The following is a 25,975-nucleotide window of genomic DNA, read 5'->3' as shown; positions in this document are numbered from 1 at the left end:
AAAATTTCACCCTTGTTAATCTTGCTTAGATACATTTTCCCATTTTACCAGCTTTTAACACAAACTAACAAATCCCAATCCTTAACACATGCCATTGAATTAAGATCAGTGTTGCTAACTTTGACTGTGGTTTTTATACTATGGCTGAATAGGGCAAGTTATTCACACATTACATGGCAATTGCTCCTGGGGGGAGGGAGCTCCAGACAGGTATGTTTTTTAGCTTCAAACACAAAATAAAATTACATTTCTATTTTGTTATGTTAAAATGTTTATGGTCCAATTAAAAGCGTGGAAGCAGAAAAAAAATCAAAACTCTAAAGTCCTATACACACTAGACTACTGTTGGTTGAATACACCAATATTGACGAGTTCGGATGACTGTCTATTATGTTTTGAGGCACCGGATTACTGATTGTTGGGGGAGTGAAGGATCCAGCATGTCTTGATTTTGGACTGCCAATTCTTGTGTGCTCTCTTAGGCTATGTGCCCACGCTGCGGAAAATGAGCGGATTTTGCAGCGGATTTCTCGCGGAAAAGCCGCGGATTTTCCAGAAATCTACAGCACAGCTACTCCCCAGCCATTTCTATGGCATTTGGGAAATGCTGTGCCCACGCTGCGGATTTTTCCGCAGCGGAAATCGTGCGGATTTTCATGCGGAAAAATCTGCAGCATGTCAATTATTGTTGCGGATTTCTCCGCAGGGTCCCATATACTTGCCTGCCTTGATAGAGACCAGAGTCACTTTCTCCGTCCGGTGTAGCGGCAGTAGCACGGTGGATCCAGCCAGGTACAGGAAAGAAGGTGGGCGGGGCCTGCACGAGCTTCGGTCATGTGACAGCCGGAGCTAGTTCAGGCCCGCCCACCTCCAGCACAGTGAACCAGACGCTGCCTGACAGTGACCCAGCCGCCGGAAAGCGAGGTGCTGCATGATGGAGGTAAGTATGAACTCCCCCGATCACTGCAGCACTTGTTCTGCATTGACGATGCAGTGCCGAAGCCATGGTACTGTATCCTCAATGCAGAATCACCGCACCATATCCGCACAACATTCCGCTGTATATCCGCAGCATTGAAACAGAGAAAGTTCTGTTGCGGATTTCTGGGAGCACCTGTGGAATGTCTTGCGGATATATCCGCAGGACAATGTCCCCATGGGCACATAGCCTTAGACTGGCAGCTGTCAGGGATATCTTGTGGCAGTTCTATCAGAGAAGATAGGAGTGCTTGGTCAAATGAGAGCTCCTGTGTATAGAAGAGCCGAAGCATCGCTCGTTTGCTGCCCATCTCATGTGTTAGATTGGCTTTAGAGCACAGGTATGTATGCAAGATTATTTACACAGTTTCACTACTTTTATTCATTTGCCAGAAATATTTTACAGTTATAAATTGGTCCAAAAATGGTCTGAAGCGAAGTCTATACTTATCTATCTGATTCTCTCATCTCTAAACAAGGCTGATCAACTCCTAAAAGAGCAGCACTTGAGAAAGGAAGATTACATCTTGGCTGAAAAGAACTTGTCAAGGCTCACACAAAAATACACAGCGTAGCCAGGCAGCTACACATTTTAGAAGATAAAACGAAAAAGTCTGGCATTGGGTATTCAATGTTATGGGGCGTTCCTGATATTAAATGGAAGAAATGTTCTTTGTATAGGGCTATGTGCAGAAAACTGGTTTCAATTCCAGAAGAATACCAGTTTTCACACTCGTCAATACAAGCGTTATCATTTCTGATCATATTTTGCTCTTTGGCGATCGCATTTGTTGTCTGTCGCTATAGGGAGAAATAAACATTTTGTCTCCTGTCCAGAGAACCATACATTTTCACAAAGAAATACTACATTTGATGTTGAATTGTGATAGATTACAGAGTTTGCACAAAGCCAGCCAATTGTCAAAGCCTTGCCAGTCACGACGATGAGAAATGAGCCTGCTTCTTACATCCCCAAAATGACAGTCCAAACCACAGAAATATAGAAAACTAATGAAAGATACAAACGCCTTTAAATACACACAGAACAGACTTGGGAGAGAAAAGTTATATTAGATAATTAAAAGTAAAGACACTTTTTCCTATAGTAATGAACATCCACTTACCAAGATCAAAATCGTACATACAATATGTCATCAAAATGTCATGGAGTAGAATTAATCCAGGATTATCTTGGCCTTCGTAAAATTTGTTTGTTCGGTCTGTGCGGTTCACATCTTTTTCTAACATGACGGATAAAGGAAATTACATTAAATATTTGAGAAATGAACTGCTCATTTACAGCAAACCCATATCTTCCAAATGCAGAGTATTGGCACACTTATTTCTGAGAGCTTGGAATGACAGCTCCGTTTGATGAATACCAGAGAAAAATACATTACAGGGCACATCATTCCGAGGGCACTGCTACTTGAAGTCCAGTAGATAAGTGTATTTTTATAATACTCAGATAATGCTGATCAAATATTCTGTGATCTAAGCCACTTTAATGTGCAAGAGTTACATTTGAATAATCATAAGAACTCTCACCAATATGTGAAAAGTAAAAGGGATAATATGAATATTTAAAAGGCTGTCGAAATTGTGAATTTCATTACTACGAAAAAGGCAAAGTGTTCACCAATGCGGTTTAGGAATGAATAGTATGATCTTGTCCAAACAATGAGGAACTAAAAACAGTCAACTCATCTGAAAGATCTACACGGAATTGATCCTTAACTATCGTCAATTTTCACAACCAATATTTTTTCCTATTGTCTCAATTTATAAATAAGAAAAAAATAATTGCAAAGAGTATCAGAGACATGTAGATCGGCATAAACACTACACATAGAACACGGGTCTTTAATCAAGACTGCAAAGATGCCCCATTTTTCTGCTAAGGTTCGACATAGCTTTTAAGGTTCTTAGGTAAAAGCTAGGAAGAACGATAATTTACACTGAGATATCCAGCTCTCTGTGGTGTACTCAGCCTCCATGAATGGAGGGCTAGTGCATATGCATGAGGACTGCTCCATTCAATCACAGGACAGACCTTTATTCTTGTGATCATGGCGATTCCAAGTGGCAGGATTCCCAAAGATCATACTTTTCTCACCTAACATGTAGGTTGTTCAGTAAGTTTAAATAGGCGAAAAGCTAATTATGTTATTTGTCCTACTGTATTATAGGTTTTTAGGAGAGTTATCAAAAAGTGGAGACAGTGGTAGTCCATGGCTGCTGGACTAGAGCCTTGCGAACCGTCTAAAGGCCACGTCTCAATAAGCGACATCGGTAGCGACATCGCTGCCGAGTCACGATTTTTATGACGCAACAGCGATCTTGCTAGCGATGTTGCTGTGTGTGACATCCAACAACGACCTGGCCCCTGCTGTGAGGTCGCCGGTCGTTGCTGAATGTCCTGGACCATTTTTTGGTCGTTGCTCTCCCGCTGTGAAGCACATATTGCTGTGTTTGACAGCGAGAGAGCAACGATCTGAATGTGCAGGGAGCAGGCTTCTGCGGACGCTGGTAACCAAGGTACACATCGGATAACTAAGCAAAGGCTTTCCTTGGTTATCCGATATTTACCTTGGTTACCAGCGTATGCAGCTTCTAGAAGCCGGCTTCCTGCTCCCTGCACACGTAGCCAAGGTACACATCAGGTAACTATAAGCAAAGCGCTTTGCTTAGTAACCTGATGTGTACTATGGTTACCAAGCACAGCATCGTTACACGGGTCGCTGGTGGCTAATCTCTGATCGCTGTGGAGATCTGCCTGTTTGACAGCTCACCAGCGACGCTCCAGCGTTCCCTGCCAGGTCAGATTGCTGGTGGCATCGCTGGAGAGTCGCTTAGTGTGACGGTACCTTAATAAACACTAGCACCCCTGGTGCTTCTGTTTGTGGGCCTAATAAGAGGTCATTGTTGTGACTCACATTGAATGTCGTGAAGAGCCTCAATCAGAAAAAGTGCTAGAAATGCTGGGGGTTGGAGGCAGTGAACAGGGTTCTGATTTAGAGGTCATGGACTACCAATGTGGCAGATGGACCAGACTCCTGCAAATCCTTTTGATCAACTCTAGCATTTTCCTAAGCAGTTATTCGGTTACTCTTAACATTAACCGTTTTGATGTATCCTCAGAATAGGTGATATCTAGCTGTTCAATGCCACTGCTCTATTTGTTGTCTAAGATCTGCCGAGATAGTCAAATATAGTGCTAAACGTTCAACAGCAACAATGAATGCATGGCCACAACGTAATTCCTGTGGAGTGTTCCAGTGCCACATTCACGAGAATAAAGGAATCATAGCACTCAGACAAGAAAAAAAAACAAAAATGGGAAAACATCAATATAGGTGCATTTATACTGAATGATCATCATTATCTTGCAGGCCGATGATTACTTGATAAAAGAGTAAAACACTCATTCTTAAGGTCAAATGCTCTTTTTGTGCAGCACAAGTGATCTTTGTTCTCGGTGGTGTATCATCCTGCGTACACAAACAGAACTTGCGCTGCCGAGAACAGCAGCATCTTTTTGAATTGAACAATCTATTGCAGATCGCAAAATGTGCATCATCAAGTCCAGTCTGTGTCAAAACCAGATATTAACCGACCGCTAATTGGTAAATATTTAGCAATTGGTGGTTGTGCAATGCACCATAAACTGATTAATGCAAATCTACTTTTAATCTGTGGAGAGCTGACAACTTATAAAGTTGGGGGATAATGATTTAATGCTATGAAAAAAGGATTTTTGCTTTTAAAAAGCCGAAATATAAATACAGCTATGGATTATAATATAGGTTGTATTTTAGGAAATCAATAGCTCAGTGAAAAGAAGTAATTTAATGTATTTAGACGGTTACTGAGCTTTAAATATCTGTAAAACTGAACTCACAAGATGGACATACCAATTGCCTTTGTGACAATATTTTTATTATGTCAGGTAATACCTATTAAACTTCTGTAGTCTCTGAGCCTTGAATTGCGCTTTTCTTGCTCCTCACTAACGGATTTCCATTGCAGTTTCATTCGAAAATATTCATCTCTGAAAAGAAAAAAAAAAATGTGCAGAAATGCCAATTAAATTAATTACTGCAGAAATGCCATTGCAGACTATATCTAACAATAACATTTCCAAAGCACGTTGCTCAACTAAAGAATACCACATTAGGCCTTAATACATTTATTGAAGATAAATCGTATTATCAGTTTACACTCTTCTCCCCTTGAAGATACTGAAAATAAAACAATAGACAATGCGATGAAATGGCACTTTAATTACAATCTGGAAGTCAGGCCTAATAAAAATGTCAAGAGAAAAAGATTACTCCCCATCCTTGTTATACAGCACCGATGACGAGAAAAAAGGTTAATGGAATTAAGTGAGAAAGTAGAGGTTTTATTCCACTTCAAATGACTTTCTCCTCTTCCCTATCTGATCACTGTCCAGTGCTGAATAAAACTATTTAATGTAATGAGCCATAAATGCAGAGTAGGTCAGTCTACTCACAATATGAAGAACACACACATGATGTGAATGCAATACCTGCGTAACGGACTTTAAGACTACAGCTGATAAAGCAAACCTTGCCGATGAAGAGAAAGATGTGACATAGAATGAAGAAGCGAACAAACTGTGCACATATCCATTTACTTTATCCAATTAACAACAGAATAATTAGGCATTTATTACAGTGAGTATCCTAATGTGAAACAATCAGATTTTATCTGAAATAATTATTGGGGATTGTACATCCAGATTTTTTTTTTCCTGCAGAATACTGAAAGAAGTTTTTCACTACTTTTTTTTACCCCTTTGCCATATATCCTAGTTCTTATAAACAATACCCTTTTGCAATCTACTTGTATTGGATGTATAGCTTCTATGAGCGTATCTCAGCAGGGATCACATAGTACTGAATTGGTATGCAAATTCTTCTTCTTCCTCTTATACTTCCTTTTCTGGCACAGAAATGAGAACACATGAAAGAAAGTTGTCAGTTGGCTCCTCATGGTTGGTGTAAAGGTTTGGAGTGAATGACAGCTTCCAGAGAGAGCATCCTGAAGACACAATTCCTCTACCTGAAACAAGCTGAGCTGACAGTTTCATTCAGCAGTAACAGCAGGGGGTGACACCTTTGCTAGTGAAGTGCTGTGTTCTGCATTTCAAAAGCAAAGGGTTTAGGTAATCCAATCATTGACATGGACAGCTGAAAAGCTCTAAAATTTGAAAAAAAAAAACCACAATGTCAATTGCCAGGTAGGCTGGTATTTACTGTGGGTTGCTATGACACTTGGTAGCTCCCAATAGCTTCAGAAGTGCAGAGTGGAGAACGGAGGGGAAGTGCATAATGAAATTTGTAGTAATAGAGCACAGTAAGTCTGGGGAGAGGAAGTGAGGAATGTAAATATTACAGCTGCAGCTGGGAGACACCAAGTGATGCTATCTGCATGACAAAAAGTTTATATTACTATAATAAGAGTGGATGCATTTAGTGGCACATAGCAGGATTGATCAATAAAAAATTAATTGAGTTAGGGTACTGGATAACTTCTTCAATAATGCTGAAGAACAAGACTTTTACAGAGATGCCATGAGATGATATTCAATTAAATAGAAGATTCTACACAAAGTACGTGATATAGGAAACCTTGCTATCCATGTTTAGGATAGAGTACTAATCTCTAAATAAAAATGCAGCAGATACACAGTGACAATCATGAAATGAGTGTTAGGGTATGTGCGAACGCTGCGTTTTAGGTTTGAAAACAAAACTGCACTCTAGCAGACTTTGACAACTGTAAACACTGCGTTTGAGAATGCATTTTTTAAAAGCAGAAAAAAAAATGATAGGATAGGATATTTGATAGATAGCTAGGATAGAAAAATAGTTAGACAGAATAGACAGATACGAGGGGCTGCTGATAAAGTCTTTGGCTTTATGATCATTTTTTGTTTCTATGGTAACGAATGTTACATCACATGAAAGCCTTATGTGTCTAATATACGTTTTCAAAATTTTGTGTTTGTTGCTTATGACAATTTTGTTCTACGCACGCGGGAAAACAGAATGGTGGAGTCTAATGCAATATTCATAGCAACTGAGAGCAGAGCAGTGATAAAATTCTTGTTTCTGCAAGGAAAGTCCGCGAAGAATATTCATGGTGATATGTCGCAGACATTGGGGGATCAATACCCTTCATATTCTACAGTTAAGAACTGGGTTACCAAATTTAAAACAGGCCACTTCAGCACTAATGATGAGGAACGTCCTGGATGACCGAGAGTGGTTGTTGTTCCGGAGATCGTCGATGCTGTGCACAACCTCATACTGGAGAATCGACGATTTTCAGCTAAAGCAATAGCAGAAATTTGTCATTTCCCGTGAACAGGTTTGTGTCACTATCCATGAACATTTGGACATGAGGTAGCTATCTGCAAAGTGGGTCCCCAAATGTTTGACAACAGATCAGAGAAGCATGCGTGTGAAAACTTCCCGGTCCATTTGTCAGCGTTTCCGGACATATAAGAATGTCCTGGATCGACTGGTCACTATGGATGAGACATGGATTTATTTGTATGACCCTGAAAACAAGAACCAGTCAAAAGAGTGGAGGCACAGTGGTTCTCCTCATCCAAAGGAGTTCAGAGTGCAAAAATCAGCCACTAGGTGATGGCATTTGTGTTCTGGGATAAAGAGGGCATGTTGCTAGTTGACTACCTTCAAAAAGGGTTCCACCATCAATGCAAGGTATTACCCTGAACGTTTGGACCAATTGAAGGCAGCTCTGAAGGACAAAAAGGCACGGCAAGCTGACCAAAGGAATCTTGTTCTTGCAAGACAACGCTTTTGCTCACGCTGCACAAGCGACCACAGCAAGACTGGCAGAGCTGGGCTTCCAGGTGGTTGACCAACCACCTTATTCACCAGATCTAGCTCCCTCCGACTATCATCTGTTTCCAAACCTGCTACGGATGTCTAGTTTGAGGCACAGCCGAAATCCTTTTTGCTAGGCTTACAAAACATGGAATACCGATGTAAGAAGTGTGTTGACATCAGGGGAGAGTATGTGGAATAAATGTAAAGTTTCATCTTCCTATCTCGTTTCTTTCTGGGTAAAGCCAAAGACTTATCAGCAGCCCTTCATAGATTGATAGCTAGAAAGAACATATAGAATAGATAGTAAGAAAGAACAGATAAAATAGAATGAAACAACAGAAACGCTTGATAGAGGGATAGCTAGCTTGGCCAGCTGTTTTTTTTTTTTATTTTTTTGGGGAAGGGGGCAAAAAAAAATAAAAGAATGATGTGGGGTCCCCCCCCCTGTTTTTCATATCCTGCACAGGAACAGCAGCAGCCCTCAGATGTCTGCTATATCTTGGCTGGTTATAAAAAATAGAGAAGATCCCACGCTACCATATATTTTTTTTTTTTTATTATTTGATTTTTATTTAATAAATAAATAAAAACTGACGTGGGGTCCCCCCATTTTTCTAAAGCCAGCCAAGGTACAGCAGACAACTGGGGGCTAATATTATTAGGGTGGGAGGAGCCATCGTTATTTGGTCCTTTCCAGCCTAACTATAGCAGCCCACAGACACCCCAGAAGATGTGCATCCATAATATGCGACAATTCTGGCGCTGGCCCGGCGGCAATCGAAGTAATAAGAAGTTAATAACAGGCCACAACTGCTACTAAGCCCTAGCTTAGTGATGGTAGGCATCTATGAGACCCCCTATCACTAATCTGTCAGTGAAAGTAAATAAACACAAACACTCAAAAAATCCTTTGTTGAAATAAAAGACAAAAAAGCATCCTCTTTCACCACTTTATTAACCCCCCAAACACCCCTCCAGGTTCGACGTAATTCAGGAGGTCCCACGACGCTTCCAGCACTGCTACATCGGACACTCACAGTGAGCACCATAGAACAAGACTGCCCAATGTGAGCTCCACGCAGCAACTGAAGTGAGTTGCGCTATCAGCGGTGACATCACTCTAGTTAGCTGCAGCCACAGCTGGAGTTCTCCACCTGTCACAGCAAATCACCCAAATTACTGAATTGAGCTGCGCGATCAGCGGTGCTATCATTCAGGTTATTTCTAGCCACAGGTGAGTCCTCCACCTGTGACCACAAATCAGACAGTAACTGAAGTGAGCAACAGATGTAGGGCTCACCTGAGTGACGTCACCGCTGATGGCGCGGCTCACTTCAGTAACAGCCTAAACCTCACAGCGGTGAGCCTGTGACATCACTACCGCAACACATGCCGTACTGCGGGGCCCGCAGCTGTGACATTTTGAGTTCACCAAAGTTCATTCTGATGCGCGGCTCTGCCTGCATTCACAGCTGGCAGTCATGCTCTATGACTCTCGCTGTGACAGGACAGAGATGTAGCAGAGCTGAATCGCCGTAGGACCTCATGTGGATTACGTCAGACCTGGAGAGGTGCTTGGGGATTAATAAAGTGGTGAAAGAGGGTGCTTTTTTATTTCATATAAAGGATTTTTTGGCTGTTTATGGTTCTTTACTTTCACTTACAGATTAGTAACGTGGGGTGTCTCAGACGCCTGACATCACTAACCTAGAGCTTAGTGGCAGCTATGGGCTGCCATTAACCCCTTATTACCCCAATTGCCACCACACCAGGGTAATCGGGAAGAGCCAGGTAAAGTCACTGTCTGTCTAATGGATGCGGCAATTCCGGGCAACTGCTGACTGATATTTTTAGGTTGGGGGGTCCCAATAACGTGTGTCTTCCCCACCCTCTCAGGGTATTCTCAATACCAGCCCTTAGCTGTGAGGCTTTATCTTAGCTGGGTATCAAAATTAGAGGGGGGGACGCACGTCGAGTTTTTTTTTTAATTATTTATTTTCCTGTAGGAAATAGACCAGCCCACCGGCAGCTGTGATTGGTTGCAGTCAGACTGCTGTCACTCAGCATGGGGGCGCGTCTGACGGCAACCAGTCACAGAGGCAGTGGGGAGGCAGTGAATATGTATGAGCCTAATGAGTGGGGGCAGTGAATATGTAAGGAGGCTAATGAGCGGGTTGGGAAAAAGAATGAGAGGCTGCAGGAGAATGGTGACCGCTGCGTCGATGATCGGTGTTTATGAAGCAGAGAGATTTTCACTCCTACAATGTTTTTTTTATCCTGGAACAAAGTGGGAGACCAGCGTTTTTGTGACAAGAACGCAGGTACATCGCATACAAAACGCAACCCATTTGTTACCATACGTTTTGCTATCCATTTTTCAACTCCTCAGTGAGTTCTATAGGTGACAAAATGTAACAAAAACGTAAAAATAATTGGCATGCTGCTTTTTTTTGTCAAAGATTTTGACAAATATTTGATAAGAGACAAAAAAAACTGCAACGTGCGCATGGAAATTCTGATTTCTCATAGACTTTGCTGGAGAAGCAAAAGCATGCAGTTTGTCATTGACACAGCAACAAAAACGTTTTTTTCCTAGTGCATTTTTAAGTCAAATCTATTGAGTAAGAGAGCTCAAAAAGGCTGGCAAAAACGCAGAAAGAATTGACATGCTGCATCTTTGTGGTCACCACAAAGCTGGAGCCAAAAAAAAGCTGCAACGTGTGGACAGAAAAACTGAAATCTCATAGACTTTGCTGGGGAAGGAAATGCATGCAGTTTTGGGACCAAAATTGCTCTAAAAAAAAAAAAAAAAAAAAAAAAAAAAAAAAGGTGCAAAAAACACACCATACACACAAGTCCTAATAATATAATACTATTATATATGTGTCTATAGGATTACGGAGGTACACATTGTTTCCATCTTCCTATTATAATGTATTTCTTTGTATTAGTGTCCACTTCTGATAAATGCTTTTAATTGTTACAGAATGTTTGAGTGTTCTGTCCTGGACGCCTAAACAGTGTTTTAAGTATTCGGTTTCTCTTTTTTTCGAATACGTCCATAAAGACAGGTGAATGTTGATTTCTCTTGGACAATAAACCGAGTTGAAGTGCAATTTAAAGAGCTGTTGTTTACTGTGAGCACAAATTGTAGACTTTGTCATGTGCTCCTAAAAGTGTTGACCCAGGCAAAGTCTACTGCTAGGTATTTATTATACTTGCTAACATATAAAAATTATATTCCACTGTGTTTTGCAGACATCATCATCACTGTTCACAGTCTAAATTCCCTATTAGTATGTCTTTGGAGTGTGGGAGGAAACCCATGCAAACATCGGCAAAACATACAAACTCGTTGCAGATGTTGTCCTTGGTGGGATTTGAGTCCAGGATACCAGTGCTGCAAGACTGCAGTGCTAACAATGAAGACATAGTGTTGTTTTGATCCATCTTGTTTATAGATGCCTTATAGGGAACCTGTCATAAAAAAAAAATGCTATTACCTGCAGATAGGGGATTAAGTGCCCGCACCTAGAGCCCCACTGCAGGGAGGAAATTAACTTAGCCGGCTGTCAGTCAGTGCTAAGGGCAAGGTTACACCGGCTGCTCACTATATATGGAGAGGTGACTGAACACACACCGGTGCCATACCTATGACTAAAAGCCAAATGCTACCAGCGGAGTTTAAAGTGTGGGCACCAGGCAGGTTCAGATGACTGTTAAACTGCAGATTAACCCTATAGTTGCAGGTTAATAGCATTTTTCACGATTAGTTCTCTTTAACATACTACTTTTTTATTATTTATTTTACTCACTTATATAGCGCTATTAATTCCACAGTTACAAGATACAAAACACATACAGCTGCAATGTGTTTACAAAAGTGATCATCACTGTCCTCATCAGTATGTCTAAAGTATGGGAGGAAACATGGGGAGAACATAGAAACCACTGAGCCATGGTACTGCCCATACTATGCTATATATACGATTTATAAGAATAAAATATTACAAGGTCAATATACCAATAGATTCCATCATATGTAGTAAAAGATAAGGACAAACTGCTCTTCATTCAGTATATCAAAGTACAGAACAATATTGGGACCTAACATAACAGAATCCCAAAGGTCTGGAAAAGGAAGTCCTCATGAAACATGCGTTGGGGCGGTGGGACTGGATGGCGTTACTGTCACCCAGCATCGGTCTGGCATGCCGGGGTAGCGGGGAAACCCCAGGTAGGCCCCAACCTTGGCTTCAATCTAAGCTGTCTCCGGCAGCCTGCAGGGGCCCCCACCGGGTATATTAAAATGACCTGTGGCCGCAGCTCATTAGACCGTCGGGCCACCACCGCAGGTGATGATACTGAATGTAGCAGTCAGATTATGACATAATCTGACTGCTACATACACATCCCGATGGTCATTTTAATACACCCGGCAAGGGCCCTGCAGGCTGCCGAAGCTACCGGTGGAGCTACAGGGGGGGGCAGAAGGGGGCGGTCCTGACCTGGAGCTCATGAGCTGCAGCGCGGCAGGGGCAGAACAGAAAGCTGCTTCCGAGAAGAAGATGCATTCAGTGGTGGATCAGCAGGACCTGCGATGACTCATGCCCATATGACCGTGTGGGAGGAGCCGGGCAGGAGCTGCCGAAGGAGATGTGCCCGGGGCTGGTAATGAGACTAAGGAAATATTGTGATCTTGCTTTTTACCGGTAATGAGAGATGAGGGGTGCTTAAGGGGTGCAGGGTGTGGCATATGAGGGGCCAGACTGTGACACAGGGGTGTTAAGTGATACAGGGTGTGTGGGACATGGAGTTTCAGTGTATTTGAGAGAGGGGTAATTTGGGGTACAGCCAGTCTGTCTGAAAGATATGCAGTGCATGAGGGTGCTGGGTGAGTGTGATTTGGTGGGTGCAGGGTGTGTGTGATCTGGGGGTGCAGGGTGTGTGCATAAGTCCCTGCTTTGTGACATGAGTGAAGTCGACACAGTAACCATACATCAGTAGGGATTAGGGAAAGCGGGATAGCAGCAGTCAGAGCATGGGATGGGATTGGGAAAGCTGGGTGCTGAGCTCACTTTCCTATGTTCTGATATCCATCTAGTCCTCAGCTCCCAACTTTCCCATTCTCTGAAGCCCTGCAGAATATGTTAGAGCTACATAAAAATAAAGATTTGATTTAATCATGGGAAAGCTGGGTACTGAGGACAAGCTGGCTATCAGAACATAGAAAAGCTGGGTGCTGAGGTAAAGAGCCGAGTGTCAGAGTAATCCTGTACCCCCAGTGTTAGCATCATTATCCTGTACCCCAAGTGTCAGTGTCATTATCCTGTACCCCCAGCGTCAGTGTCATTATCCTGTACCCCCAGTGTGTCATCCTGTGCCCCCCAGTGTCAGTGTCATTATGCTGTACCCCTAGTGTCAGTATTATTATTCTGTACCCCCAGTTTCAGTATCATTATCCTGTAACCCTAGTGTCATTATCCTGTAGCCCCAGTGTCAGTATCATTATCCTGTAGCCCCAGTGTCAGTATCATTATCCTGTAGCCCCAGTGTCAGTATCATTATCCTGTAGCCCCAGTGTCAGTATCATTATCCTGTAGCCCCAGTGTCAGTATCATTATCCTGTAGCCCCAGTGTCAGCGTTCTCTTAGGCTATATGTAATTACTCTTCAGGGGGGCCTCTATATGTGATGATAGTACAGGAGGGGCCTCAAGATAAATACATAAAAAAAAAAAACAAAAAAAACCCTGATCTCCCTATAGAGCAGTATTGTCAGAATACACAGGACTGGTAAAGGGTTTATCCAACATGTAAGACTAGTTTGGAAACTATAGTGCGGCTTTTATATTCCTCTGTCCCCAAAGAATGACTGTCCACATCCAGTACAGACACTGGGGGCCGATCATCTAATATATAAAGCTGTGTGTGTGTGTGTGTGTGTGTGTGTGTGTGTGTGTGTGTCCGGGATTGGCATCTGCACCGTCGCAGCTACAGCCACAAAATTTTGCACACTCACACTTCTGGACCCCGAGAGCGTCATAGGCTATGTTTTGAGGGGAAATTTTAACCCCGCTCTTTACAGTTATTCGCCAAAAAAACTGCCTCCATTAAAGCGAATGGTGCTCGGGGCCACAGTGCAGCCAGAACTTCAGAAGAATGCGCAGCCACGCCCTTATATGGAATGTTGGCGTGTCACAATGCAGCCCGGGAAAGAGATAGACACAGACAGGGAAAGAAACAGACACAGACAGGGAAAGAAACAGACACAGACAGGGAAAGAAACAGACACAGACAGGGAAAGAAACAGACACAGACAGGGAAAGAAACAGACACAGACAGGGAAAGAAACAGACACAGACAGGGAAAGAAACAGACACAGACAGGGAAACAGACACAGACAGGGAAACAGACACAGACAGGGAAACAGACACAGACAGGGAAAGTGACACAGACAGGGAAAGTGACACAGACAGGGAAAGTGACACAGACAGGGAAAGTGACAGACAGGGAAAGTGACAGACAGGGAAAGTGACAGATAGATAGACAGGGAAAGAGATAGACTAGGAAAGAGATAGACTGGGAAAGAGACCGAGACAGACGGAGAAAGAGACAGACAGGGAAAGAGACAGATAGACAGGGAAAGAGATAGACTAGGAAAGAGATAGACTGGGAAAGAGACCGAGACAGACGGAGAAAGAGACAGACAGGGAAAGAGACAGACAAAGAGATATATACAGAGTGGGAGACAGAGAGATATATACAGAGGGGGAGACAGACAGAGATTGGGAGAGAAACAGAGAGACAGTTACTATCCCGGGTAGCGCCGGGTGCTAAGTTGTGAGGCGAAATTTTAACCCCGCGTGTTCCAATTTACCAATCAATTTTGCCCATCTACATAATGGGGAAAAAGTGAAACGAAAAGTGGTGGGGGCAAATTGACAGCTGCCAGATGTGAACAAGGGAGACTTAAAGAATGAGAGCGATGGCGCCAAAGAATATATACCGTACAGTTGCTAAGGTGGGGCCCCGACATGGGATACTCACCACACTCTGAGATATGAACACACACACAAAATGCGCCACACACTACCACGTACTTGAACACATACCACCCTCAGCACACATCTCACCACACATACACCAACCTCACCATATAATCGCCCTAAACACACACAAGTCTGGTATTATCCATCAAAAATCCTCATTAATAAGCAGCCAAACTACAAGAACAACAAATGTACCACATAGGAAATACGGCAGCTGTCAGTCACATGACCTGTCTATATATGTGTATGTGTGAGCTAATATATACTGTCAGGGGGGAGGGCTTTCTGTTGCCTGGAGATTTATCAGGCTGCCAAAAGCAACCAATCACAGCTTAGCTTCTATTTTGCTACAGTTAATTAATCTGAGCTCTGATTGGTTAATATAGGCAACAAAGGACATTCTCAGTATGTGTGAGGTCATAGGACAGTCATGGCGAACCTTTCAGAGACGGAGTGCCCAAACTACAACACAAAACCCATTTATTTATTGTGAAGTGCCACGAGGGCAATATAATCTGAATAACAGAACTTTACAAATCATTTGGCATGCTTTTGAACAATTAATGTGATTTTTGCTGTTGCAGGCATGCTGATAACTTGTCTACCCTTGGCTCATACTTTGTAAGTTTGAGGGCAACACATGCTGCACTCAGGTCATCTGTTAGTCTGTTTCTAATGTCAGATTTGATATAATTCAAAGCTGAAAACAGCTGCTCACAAGAATATGACGACCCAAACAGGGTAAGTAAAGCAATCCCAAGTGCTTTCATTGACTTAAAATTATTTGGCAGAGAATTCCACACTTTAAGGATTTCATTTTCTGAACTAACTGGGCTGTCCTTTGTCATTCCTTCTATCTTCTCAAGTGTTTCACGCAGGTCACAGAATTTATTTTTCCAGATAGAGCTTTCTTGAAATTCCAATAGCTCCATTTCAAGATTCCCTAAATCTAACCATTGTAAGCAGGAAAGATCAATATCTTCAAATTTGGCTCTCTCTGGAAATGTCAGAAAACACAGAGTTGTCTCCATTTTACGGAACTGTAAAAATCTGTTACTAAAATTGACCTTTGCAGCTCGTACAATGCTAGAAAATTCCTTGTAGATTTCTTGATGGCTGGTGAGACTGTCTACAAATGTAGAATTTTCTAAATGCATTTTTAGATTTGGAAAATATTTCAGTTGCCCACTTTCAATGTCTCTTTCAAAAACCTGAAGTTTTCTCTCAAATGTTTTAATATCACAAAACATTCTTTCTGCTGTTTTCCCTACAGCTACACCTTGTAGTTGTTTATTCAGTACATTGAAGTGTAGTGTAAAATCTGTGAAAAACATGAGGTTGGTAAGCCAGGCCATATCAGTGAGCTGTGGATATTCCTGCCCTTTTTCATTCATAAACAGCCTAATTTCTTCCAAGCAAGCTACAAATCTCTCCAGGACTTGTCCTCTGCTCAGCCACCGGACATTATTGTACATAAGTAAGCAATTATACTGTGCCTGAACCTCCTCAAGAAGTGCTTGAAATTGTCGAGAATTTAGAGCACGAGCTATGATGTAATTAACCATTTTTGTGACATCTTTAAGGACATCCTCAAATTTTTTGCTACTTTCCCTGGCACAGAGAGCTTCTTGATGTATAATACAATGGAACTGAATGACTTCATGTTTTATTTCTTTAACAAAGAACTGTATGAAACCAGCTGATTTACCCACCATAGAAGGTGCCCCATCACTAGTAATTGAAACAACTTTTTCTGGTCTTATGTCTTGTGACAAAAAAGCCTCCATCACAGCATTGTGGATATCTATCCCTTGTGTTCTTTCAGGCAAGGATAACAGTTTCACCAGCTCCTCTCTCATAGTGTCACCAGCAGCATAACGCAAAATTACTGCTAGTCTTGCGTGATTTTTTATATCTGTGCTTTCATCCAAGCACATTGAGTAACAAGCTGCCTTTTGTAGGTCAGTGGTGAGCTGCTGACTACCATCACTTGCCATGCGCTGGACTCGATCTTTAACAGTATTTCTGCTAAGTGGCATCTCAGAGATGCGTTGACTAATTTTATCTTTATTTGGCAAATCATGAAAAAGAGAATTACTCCCAGACAACATGGCTGCTTTGATAATTTCCCCATCAGAGAGGGGCTTACCATGTTTTGCTAAGACCAGGGACATTTGAAAACTGGCAGCTGTCAGATGATTTGTTCTACTTGGAGAAAGATAGTTGCAAAAACTAAGAGACTGGGAATTATATTTTCTCAATTTGCCTTCAAGAAACTCTTTTCGTTCAGTTTCACTTAGTTGGGCAACATTTTTGTGGTTGGTGTCAAAGTGCCGTCTGACACTTGATGTGCGACACACAACACTTTCATTACACAGAGTACATAACGCTTTCCCACTGCGTTCAATAACTCCAAATGACTCTGTCCAGACCTCTTGGAATGATCTTCCACTATCTGTTTTTGCTTTTTTTGCTGTACTCATATCTGGTGGCTGCCAACTTCTGAGTCCTGATTAGCTTGGAAAGTAGCAAGGGAAGCTGGCTGTCTCGGAAAAGCTGGTTGTCTCAGAAAAGCTGGCTGTCTCGGAGAAGCTGGCTGGCTCGGAAAGCTGGCTGGGCTAGCTTGGAAAAGCTGGCTGGCTGGGCTAGCTTGGAAAAGCTGGCTGGCTCGGAAAAGCTGGATGGGCTGGCTCGGAGAAGCTGGATGGACTGGCTTGGAAAAGCTTGCTGGCTTTGAAAAGCTTGCTGGATTTGAAAAGCTTGCTGGATTTGAAAAGCTTGCTGGATTTGAAAAGCTGGCTGGCTCGGAAAAGCTGGCTGGCTCGGAAAAGCTGTCTGGTTCGGAAAGCTGGCTGGCTCGGAAAGCTGGCTGGCTCGGAAAGCTGGCTGTGCTGGCTTGGAAAAGCTGTCTGGCTTGGAAAAGCAGGCTGGCTGGCTCGGAAAGCTGGCTGGGCTGGCTTGGAAAAGCTGTCTGGCTTGGAAAAGCAGGCTGGCTGGCTCGGAAAGCTGGCTGGGCTGGCTTGGAAAAGCAGGCTGGCTGGCTCGGAAAGCTGGCTGGGCTGGCTTGGAAAAGCTGTCTGGCTTGGAAAAGCAGGCTGGCTGGCTCGGAGAAGCTGGATGGACTGGCTTGGAAAAGCTTGCTGGCTTTGAAAAGCTGGCTGGCTCGGAAAAGCTGGCTGGCTCGGAAAAGCTGGCTGGCTCGGAAAAGCTGGCTGGCTCGGAAAAGCTGGCTGGGCTGTCTTGGAAAAGCTGTCTAGCTTGGAAAAGCAGGCTGGCTTTGAAAAGCTGGCTGGCTCGGAAAGCTGGCTGGCTCGGAAAGCTTCACTGTGAACTGAAAAAATATATATTGGCTGCAGCTCCACATTTGACAAAAGAAAAATATATATAACTTAAATTGTACCTATCAAAGACATGTCAAAAGTTTCGCTGGCGGTCCGGGTGCTAAGATTGCCAACAGCCGCCAAACGTGTGACAGGTGCACTTTAACTTTTAATTACTGTGTTCACCACCTCTCCAATAAGACTGGTTCCATGGCCCCCCCCACTCCACATCCACAGCACATGTAATGTTCCCATCCTGATACTCTCCATCTAGTACTGTGCCCCACCCAGATCCTTGTAATACTGTGCCCATCCAGATACATATAATACTGTGCCCATCCAGATAATACTGTGCCCATCCAGATACATATAATACTGTGCCCATCCAGATCCTTGTAATACTGTGCCCATCCAGATACATATAATACTGTGCCCCATCCAGATACATATAATACTGTGCCCCATCCAGATACATATAATACTGTGCCCCATCCAGATACAGATAATACTGTGCCCATCCAGATCCTTGTAATACTGTGCCCATCCAGATCCTTGTAATACTGTGCCCATCCAGATCCTTGTAATACTGTGCCCATCCAGATACATATAATACTGTGCCCCATCCAGATACATATAATACTGTGCCCCATCCAGATACATATAATACTGTGCCCCATCCAGATACATATAATACTGTGCCCATCCAGAACCATATAATACTGTGCCCAATCCAGATGCATATAATACTGTGCCCATCCAGATACATATAATACTGTGCCCATCCAGATAATACTGTGCCCATCCAGATACATATAATACTGTGCCCATCCAGATCCTTGTAATACTGTGCCCCATCCAGATCCTTGTAATACTGTGCCCATCCAGATCCTTGTAATACTGTGCCCATCCAGATCCTTGTAATACTGTGCCCATCCAGATCCTTGTAATACTGTGCCCATCCAGATCCTTGTAATACTGTGCCCATCCAGATCCTTGTAATACTGTGCCCCATCCAGATCCTTGTAATACTGTGCCCCATCCAGATTCTTGTAATACTGTGCCCCATCCAGATTCTTGTAATACTGTGCCCCATCCAGATTCTTGTAATACTGTGCCCCATCCAGATTCTTGTAATACTGTGCCCCATCCAGATCCTTGTAATACTGTGCCCATCCAGATCCTTGTAATACTGTGCCCATCCAGATCCTTGTAATACTGTGCCCATCCAGATCCTTGTAATACTGTGCCCATCCAGATCCTTGTAATACTGTGCCCATCCAGATCCTTGTAATACTGTGCCCCATCCAGATCCTTGTAATACTGTGCCCATCCAGATCCTTGTAATACTGTGCCCCATCCAGATCCTTGTAATACTGTGCCCCATCCAGATCCTTGTAATACTGTGCCCATCCAGATCCTTGTAATACTGTGCCCATCCAGATCCTTGTAATACTGTGCCCATCCAGATCCTTGTAATACTGTGCCCATCCAGATCCTTGTAATACTGTGCCCATCCAGATCCTTGTAATACTGTGCCCCATCCAGATCCTTGTAATACTGTGCCCCATCCAGATACATATAATACTGTGCCCCATCCAGATACATATAATACTGTGCCCCATCCAGATACAGATAATACTGTGCCCATCCAGATACATATAATACTGTGCCCATCCAAAACCATATAATACTGTGCCCAATCCAGATGCATATAATACTGTGCCCATCCAGATACATATAATACTGTGCCCATCCAGATAATACTGTGCCCATCCAGATACATATAATACTGTGCCCATCCAGATCCTTGTAATACTGTGCCCATCCGGATCCTTGTAATACTGTGCCCATCCGGATCCTTGTAATACTGTGCCCATCCGGATCCTTGTAATACTGTGCCCATCCAGATCCTTGTAATACTGTGCCCATCCAGATCCTTGTAATACTGTGCCCATCCAGATCCTTGTAATACTGTGCCCATCCAGATCCTTGTAATACTGTGCCCATCCAGATCCTTGTAATACTGTGCCCATCCAGATCCTTGTAATACTGTGCCCCATCCAGATCCTTGTAATACTGTGCCCATCCAGATCCTTGTAATACTGTGCCCCATCCAGATCCTTGTAATACTGTGCCCATCCAGATCCTTGTAATACTGTGCCCATCCAGATCCTTGTAATACTGTGCCCATCCAGATCCTTGTAATACTGTGCCCATCCAGATCCTTGTAATACTGTGCCCATCCAGATCCTTGTAATACTGTGCCCATCCAGATCCTTGTAATACTGTGCCCCATCCAGATCCTTGTAATACTGTGCCCCATCCAGATCCTTGTAATACTGTGCCCCATCCAGATCCTTGTAATACTGTGCCCCATCCAGATTCTTGTAATACTGTGCCCCATCCAGATTCTTGTAATACTGTGCCCATCCAGATCCTTGTAATACTGTGCCCATCCAGATCCTTGTAATACTGTGCCCATCCAGATCCTTGTAATACTGTGCCCATCCAGATCCTTGTAATACTGTGCCCATCCAGATCCTTGTAATACTGTGCCCATCCAGATCCTTGTAATACTGTGCCCATCCAGATCCTTGTAATACTGTGCCCATCCAGATCCTTGTAATACTGTGCCCCATCCAGATCCTTGTAATACTGTGCCCCATCCAGATCCTTGTAATACTGTGCCCATCCAGATCCTTGTAATACTGTGCCCATCCAGATCCTTGTAATACTGTGCCCATCCAGATCCTTGTAATACTGTGCCCATCCAGATCCTTGTAATACTGTGCCCCATCCAGATCCTTGTAATACTGTGCCCACTCAGTTTTTATTTGTTACTTTTTAGTCGCCTCTAGATAGTAAAAAAAAAAAAAAAAATCGTACTACTCACCTTCCTACTCCCACTTCACCGCTGTTCGCTCCTGGTCTCCTCAAGTCTTCTCTATTCCCGCGGCCACAACACGTGATGACGCTGGCGCCGTCACCGTCACATCAAGGTATGAGACAGTGTCGGGCTTAATGACGCTGCGGGGGGGGGTGTCAGCGGGGGGGGGGTGTCAGCGGGAGGAGCAATGTCTCCTCCGATCTGACAGTCACAACTTTGAACTGCTAGCGCTAGCAATTCAAAACGGCAGGACGATTCTGCCTGAGGCAAGGACGCGCGTGCCAGCAGAGAGTGCTCTGCGTGCCCTCTCTGGCACGCGTGCCATAGGTTCGCCGTCACTGTCATAGGATGTTAAATATGTGTGGAATATTTGTGGTGTTGAAATATATGTTGTGAAATGCTTCTATTAGCTTAGTTTTTGCCTTTTAATAATTACATTTCTATTTGTTTTGTGGTTTTTGTGTGCAGAATAAATTTTTGTTAATACATTCTACATACCAGACTTGTGTGTGTTTAGGGCGATTATGTGGTGAGGTTGGTGTATGTGTGGTGAGATGTGTGCTGAGGGTGGTATATGTGTTCAAGTACGTGGTAGTGTGTGGCGCATTTTGTGTGTGTGTTCATATCTCAGAGTGTGGTGAGTATCCCATGTCGGGGCCCCACCTTAGCAACAGTACGGTATATACTCTTTGGCGCCATCGCTCTCATTCTTTAAGTCCCCCTTGTTCACATCTGGCAGTTGTCAATTTGCCCCCAACACTTTTCGCTTCACTTTTTCCCCATTATGTTGATAGGGGCAAAATTGATTGGTAAATTGGAACGCGCCTCACAACTTGGCACCCGGCGCTGCCCGGGATAGTAACTGTCTCTCTGTTTCTCTCCCATTCTCTGTCTGTCTTCCCCTCTGTATATATCTCTCTGTCTCTCTCTGTCACTTTCCCAGTCTCTCTCTGCCACTTTCCCAGTCTCTCTCTGCCACTTTCCCTTTCTGCCACTTTCCCTGTCAGTCTGTCTCTTTGTCTGTGTCTATCTCTTTGTGTCTGTTTCTTACCCTGTCTGTGTCTGTCTCTTTCCCTGGCTGCATTGTGACACGCCAGCATTCCATATAAGGGCGTGGCTTCGCATTCTTCTGAAGTTCTGGCTGCACTGTGGCTCCCAGCTCCATTCGCTTTAATGGAGGCAGGTTTTTTGGTGAATAACTAAAGCGCGGGGTTAAAATTTCCCCTCAAAACATAGCCTATGATGCTCTCGGGGTCCAGACGTGTGAGTGTGCAAAATTTTGTGGCTGTAGCTGCGACGGTGCAGATGCCAATCCCGGACATACACACACACATACACACATTCAGCTTTATATATTAGATATAATCTCAAGAGTGAGAGAGAAAAACCGGGCACCGCTAATCCAAAGCAAGGTATTGCTGTAAACTCATTCCTAGAAAGCGGAAAAGGCGGGTGCACGTCCCAGGGTGTAGACCATGTGTAAGGTCCAAGGAAAGACGGAAACAGGCGGCACTCATCGACATCCAGGTAACACTGTATTTATTCAAGCATTTTCATGCCAAAAGGGTACAGGTGGTGGGTGAGGGTGAGGACAAGTCACAACGCCGGACGACGGCGAGCCGTTTCGCACCTTTGTCTATATATGTGCATGTCTTTTGTACCTGAGAAAGAGGTCCTGAGCCTTGTACTAGACACAGAGATTGTATATCCATACTATTATCAGTGCCTTGATAGTGTCTTCTTGCCCAGTATTAACATAACTGTGCTCAAATCTACCTTCAACAGAATGGAAAGCATATACATAAAGAACACAATGTCTTGCTATCGCCTGCATACAATAAGACATCCGTCACTTCTCACACTGTGTGATGACAGGGCTCCTGTCCCTTACAAACGTTGAAGGTTCACAACAGGTTACCATGCTCCTATAAATGTTTTCATGTGCAGGCAGCGTTGCTGTGGTCTTATCAGCCCTGATCCAGAGACAAAGGCAGTCTGTGAGTTACATAGCTTGAAATAACTGCAATGACGTGTCTCATTTCTCTCCTAAGTCAGCAATGACCAGAGAGCAGACAAAACCTGCCTTTAACCCCCTGTCATGTGCATTGGCATTATTATACTAGTCTTATGGGTGCAATGTTAAGCTGGTGTCACACTAAACGACAGCGACAACGACGTCGCTGTTACGTCACCATTTTCGGTGACGTAACAGCGACCTTGTAAGTCGCTGTTATGATCGCTGCTTAGCTGTCAAACACAGCAGAAGCAGCGATCATAAGGTCGCTGTGCTACATGTTCAGAGAGCAGGGAGCCGCGCTTAGCGCTGGCTCCTTGCTCTCCTGCAGCACACATCGGGTTAATTAACCCGATGTGTGCTGCAGCTACATGTCACAGTTCAGAGAGCAGGGAGCCGCGCTTAGCGCTGGCTCCTTGCTCTCCTGCAGCACACATCGGGTTAATTAACCCGATGTGTGCTGCAGCTACATGTCACAGTTCAGAGAGCAGGGAGCCGCGCTTAGCGCTGGCTCCTTGCTCTCCTGCAGCAGACATCGGGTTAATTAACCCAATGTGTGCTGCAGCTACATGTCAGTGCAGAGAGCAGGGAGCCGCGCGCACTGCTTAGCGCTGGCTCCTTGCTCTCCTTGCTACAGTATACATCGGGTTAATTACCCGATGCGTACTGCAGCCACATGTCACAGTGCAGGAGCCGGCACTGGCAGCAAGAGCGGAGGCTGGTAACCAGCGTAAACATCGGGTAACCAGGGAAAGGTCTTCCCTTGGTTACCCGATGTTTACGCTGGTTACAGCTTACCGCAGCTGCCAGTGCCGGCTCCTGATCGCTTCATTTCGTCGCTCTCTCGCTGTCACACACAGCGATGTGTGTGTCACAGCGGGAGAGTGACGACCAAAAAATGAAGCTGGACATTCAGCAACGACCGGCGACCTCACAGCAGGGGCCAGGTCGTTGCTGGATGTCACACACAGCGACAGCGACGGGACGTCGCTGCAACGTCACAGAAAATGGTGACGTAGCAGCGACGTCGTTGTCGTCGTCGTTATGTGTGACACCAGCTTTAGTCCGCCTCCACGTGGTGCACCCTGGGTAACGCTAAAGGACTAACAATCTTGATGACCAAACAATCAAATTGTATCTAGATTTCCTGGTCAGTATATCTTACATCATACCTGATAATCAACAGAGGAACAAAGGAACAACTTTGACAATGCCTAAAAAATATAATGGTATTGTCACAAATGTCACTCCTCAAATGAAAGATCTTGGACCCATGGTGAATATCTGCCAAATTAATATTGAAGGTATCAGCCGCCTAAAATGTGTTTTTCTCCACAAGTTCCTCACTGATCACAAAATAGATGTACTTGTTCTTCAGGAAACGCATGTTGAAAATGAAGATCAACTCCTAGTTCGCGGCTCCATCTATGGCTTTGATCTAATTGGTGCTACATATGACTCTCATTACGGTGTAGCCACATATGTGAAAAGTAACATTGAAAACGCAATGCTTGTATCTACATCTGTTGAAAATGACATCCATGAAGTTGTGAGCAAAGTTGGCGATATCACAATTGTTAATATTTACAAGCCTCCTGCAGTACAATGACCCACAGAAGTCATTCATGTTCACCCACACCCTACTGTATACATAGGAGATTTTAATAGCCACCACGAGCTTTGGCAATATGCTAGCAACGATGACAATGGCGAGTATCTGGTAAACTGGTCTGAAGCGCATAATATATTCCTCGTTTTTGATGCAAAGGACTTTCCAACTTTCCAGTCAGCAGCCTGGCAGAGAGGATACAATCCTGACTTATGTTTTGTCTCACGCAATAGAAACAAATCAACCTTTGTCTACATCTCGATGTGTTGTCAAACATTTCCCTCGTAGCCAGCATCGCCCTGTCATCATCACCATTGGAGTATCTATTCCTCTTGTAACGTCGTATCCGCATCCTCGATGGAACCTTGCCAAAGCCAACTGGAAGACGTTTGCAGATCACCTTGATAAGTGTATCGGCTGGATACCTCCAATCAGTAAAAACTATGCACGGTTTTGTAAAGCAGTTATTACAGCTGCAAAGAAATCAATACCACGTGGCTTTCGCAAAGAATATATCCCAGGATGGTCTGATGAATGTGAACAACTGTACAGACGAAATTGAGAGTGAAGATGGTGAAATTGGTGAGGAATTGTTGAACAAACTGAATGCAGCACGTTGTATTAAATGGATGGAAACAGTTGAGAATTTGGACTTTAAAAGGTCCAGTAGAAAAGCATGGTCTCTTTTAAGAAAACTAGAAGGAAATCGTAAAGTAAAGCACAAAACGAATTCTATAACTTCAAATCAAATTGCAGCACATATTGTGAACATATCAAGAAGCCCAAAAGACCGAGCTCACACCATAGAAGTTAAAAGTAAGTTTAAGCTACTAAAATAATCAGTGGCGCCATCTGAAGAATACTCACGTGCTTTTACAACCTGTGACATTGAAATTGCCCTTGCTGAAACTAAAATTAACAAAGCTCCCGGCTCTGATGGGATCCATCCTGAATTTCTCAAAAACTGTGGACCTTATGCGAAAAAATGGATGGCAAAGTTCTTCTCAGATATTATGGAGAATTCTCAAGTCCCTAGTAAATTAAAACATGCCAATATGATTGCATTGTTAAAACCTGGGAAGCCTGCAGATAATCCATCAAGCTATAGACCCATTGCCTTGTTGAGTTGCTTATATAAGCTCTTAGAACGCTTAATATATAACAAGCTCAGTCTAAAGATTTTCGACTCAATACCTATAGAGCAAGCCGGCTTCAGACCTGCTCGAAACT

At 43.6% G+C, this 25,975-nt stretch overlaps 1 protein-coding gene across 1 annotated transcript in view; it reads right to left on the bottom strand.

Moving 5' to 3' along the window:
- Positions 1-25,975, bottom strand: part of TBC1D15 (TBC1 domain family member 15) — a 244,217-nt gene that overhangs the window by 29,607 nt on the left and 188,635 nt on the right. The window contains exons 10-11 of the mRNA XM_075344894.1: positions 4,935-5,029; positions 2,103-2,219 (exon numbers count right to left, since the gene is read on the bottom strand). Of these exons, the coding sequence (XP_075201009.1) occupies positions 2,103-2,219; positions 4,935-5,029 (212 nt within the window). The remainder of the gene's footprint in view (positions 1-2,102; positions 2,220-4,934; positions 5,030-25,975) is intronic.

The sequence above is a fragment of the Anomaloglossus baeobatrachus genome, chromosome 4, assembly GCF_048569485.1.
Source record: "Anomaloglossus baeobatrachus isolate aAnoBae1 chromosome 4, aAnoBae1.hap1, whole genome shotgun sequence".
Taxonomy (NCBI): domain Eukaryota; kingdom Metazoa; phylum Chordata; class Amphibia; order Anura; family Aromobatidae; genus Anomaloglossus; species Anomaloglossus baeobatrachus.
This window is presented reverse-complemented; position numbering and strand designations above follow the sequence as displayed.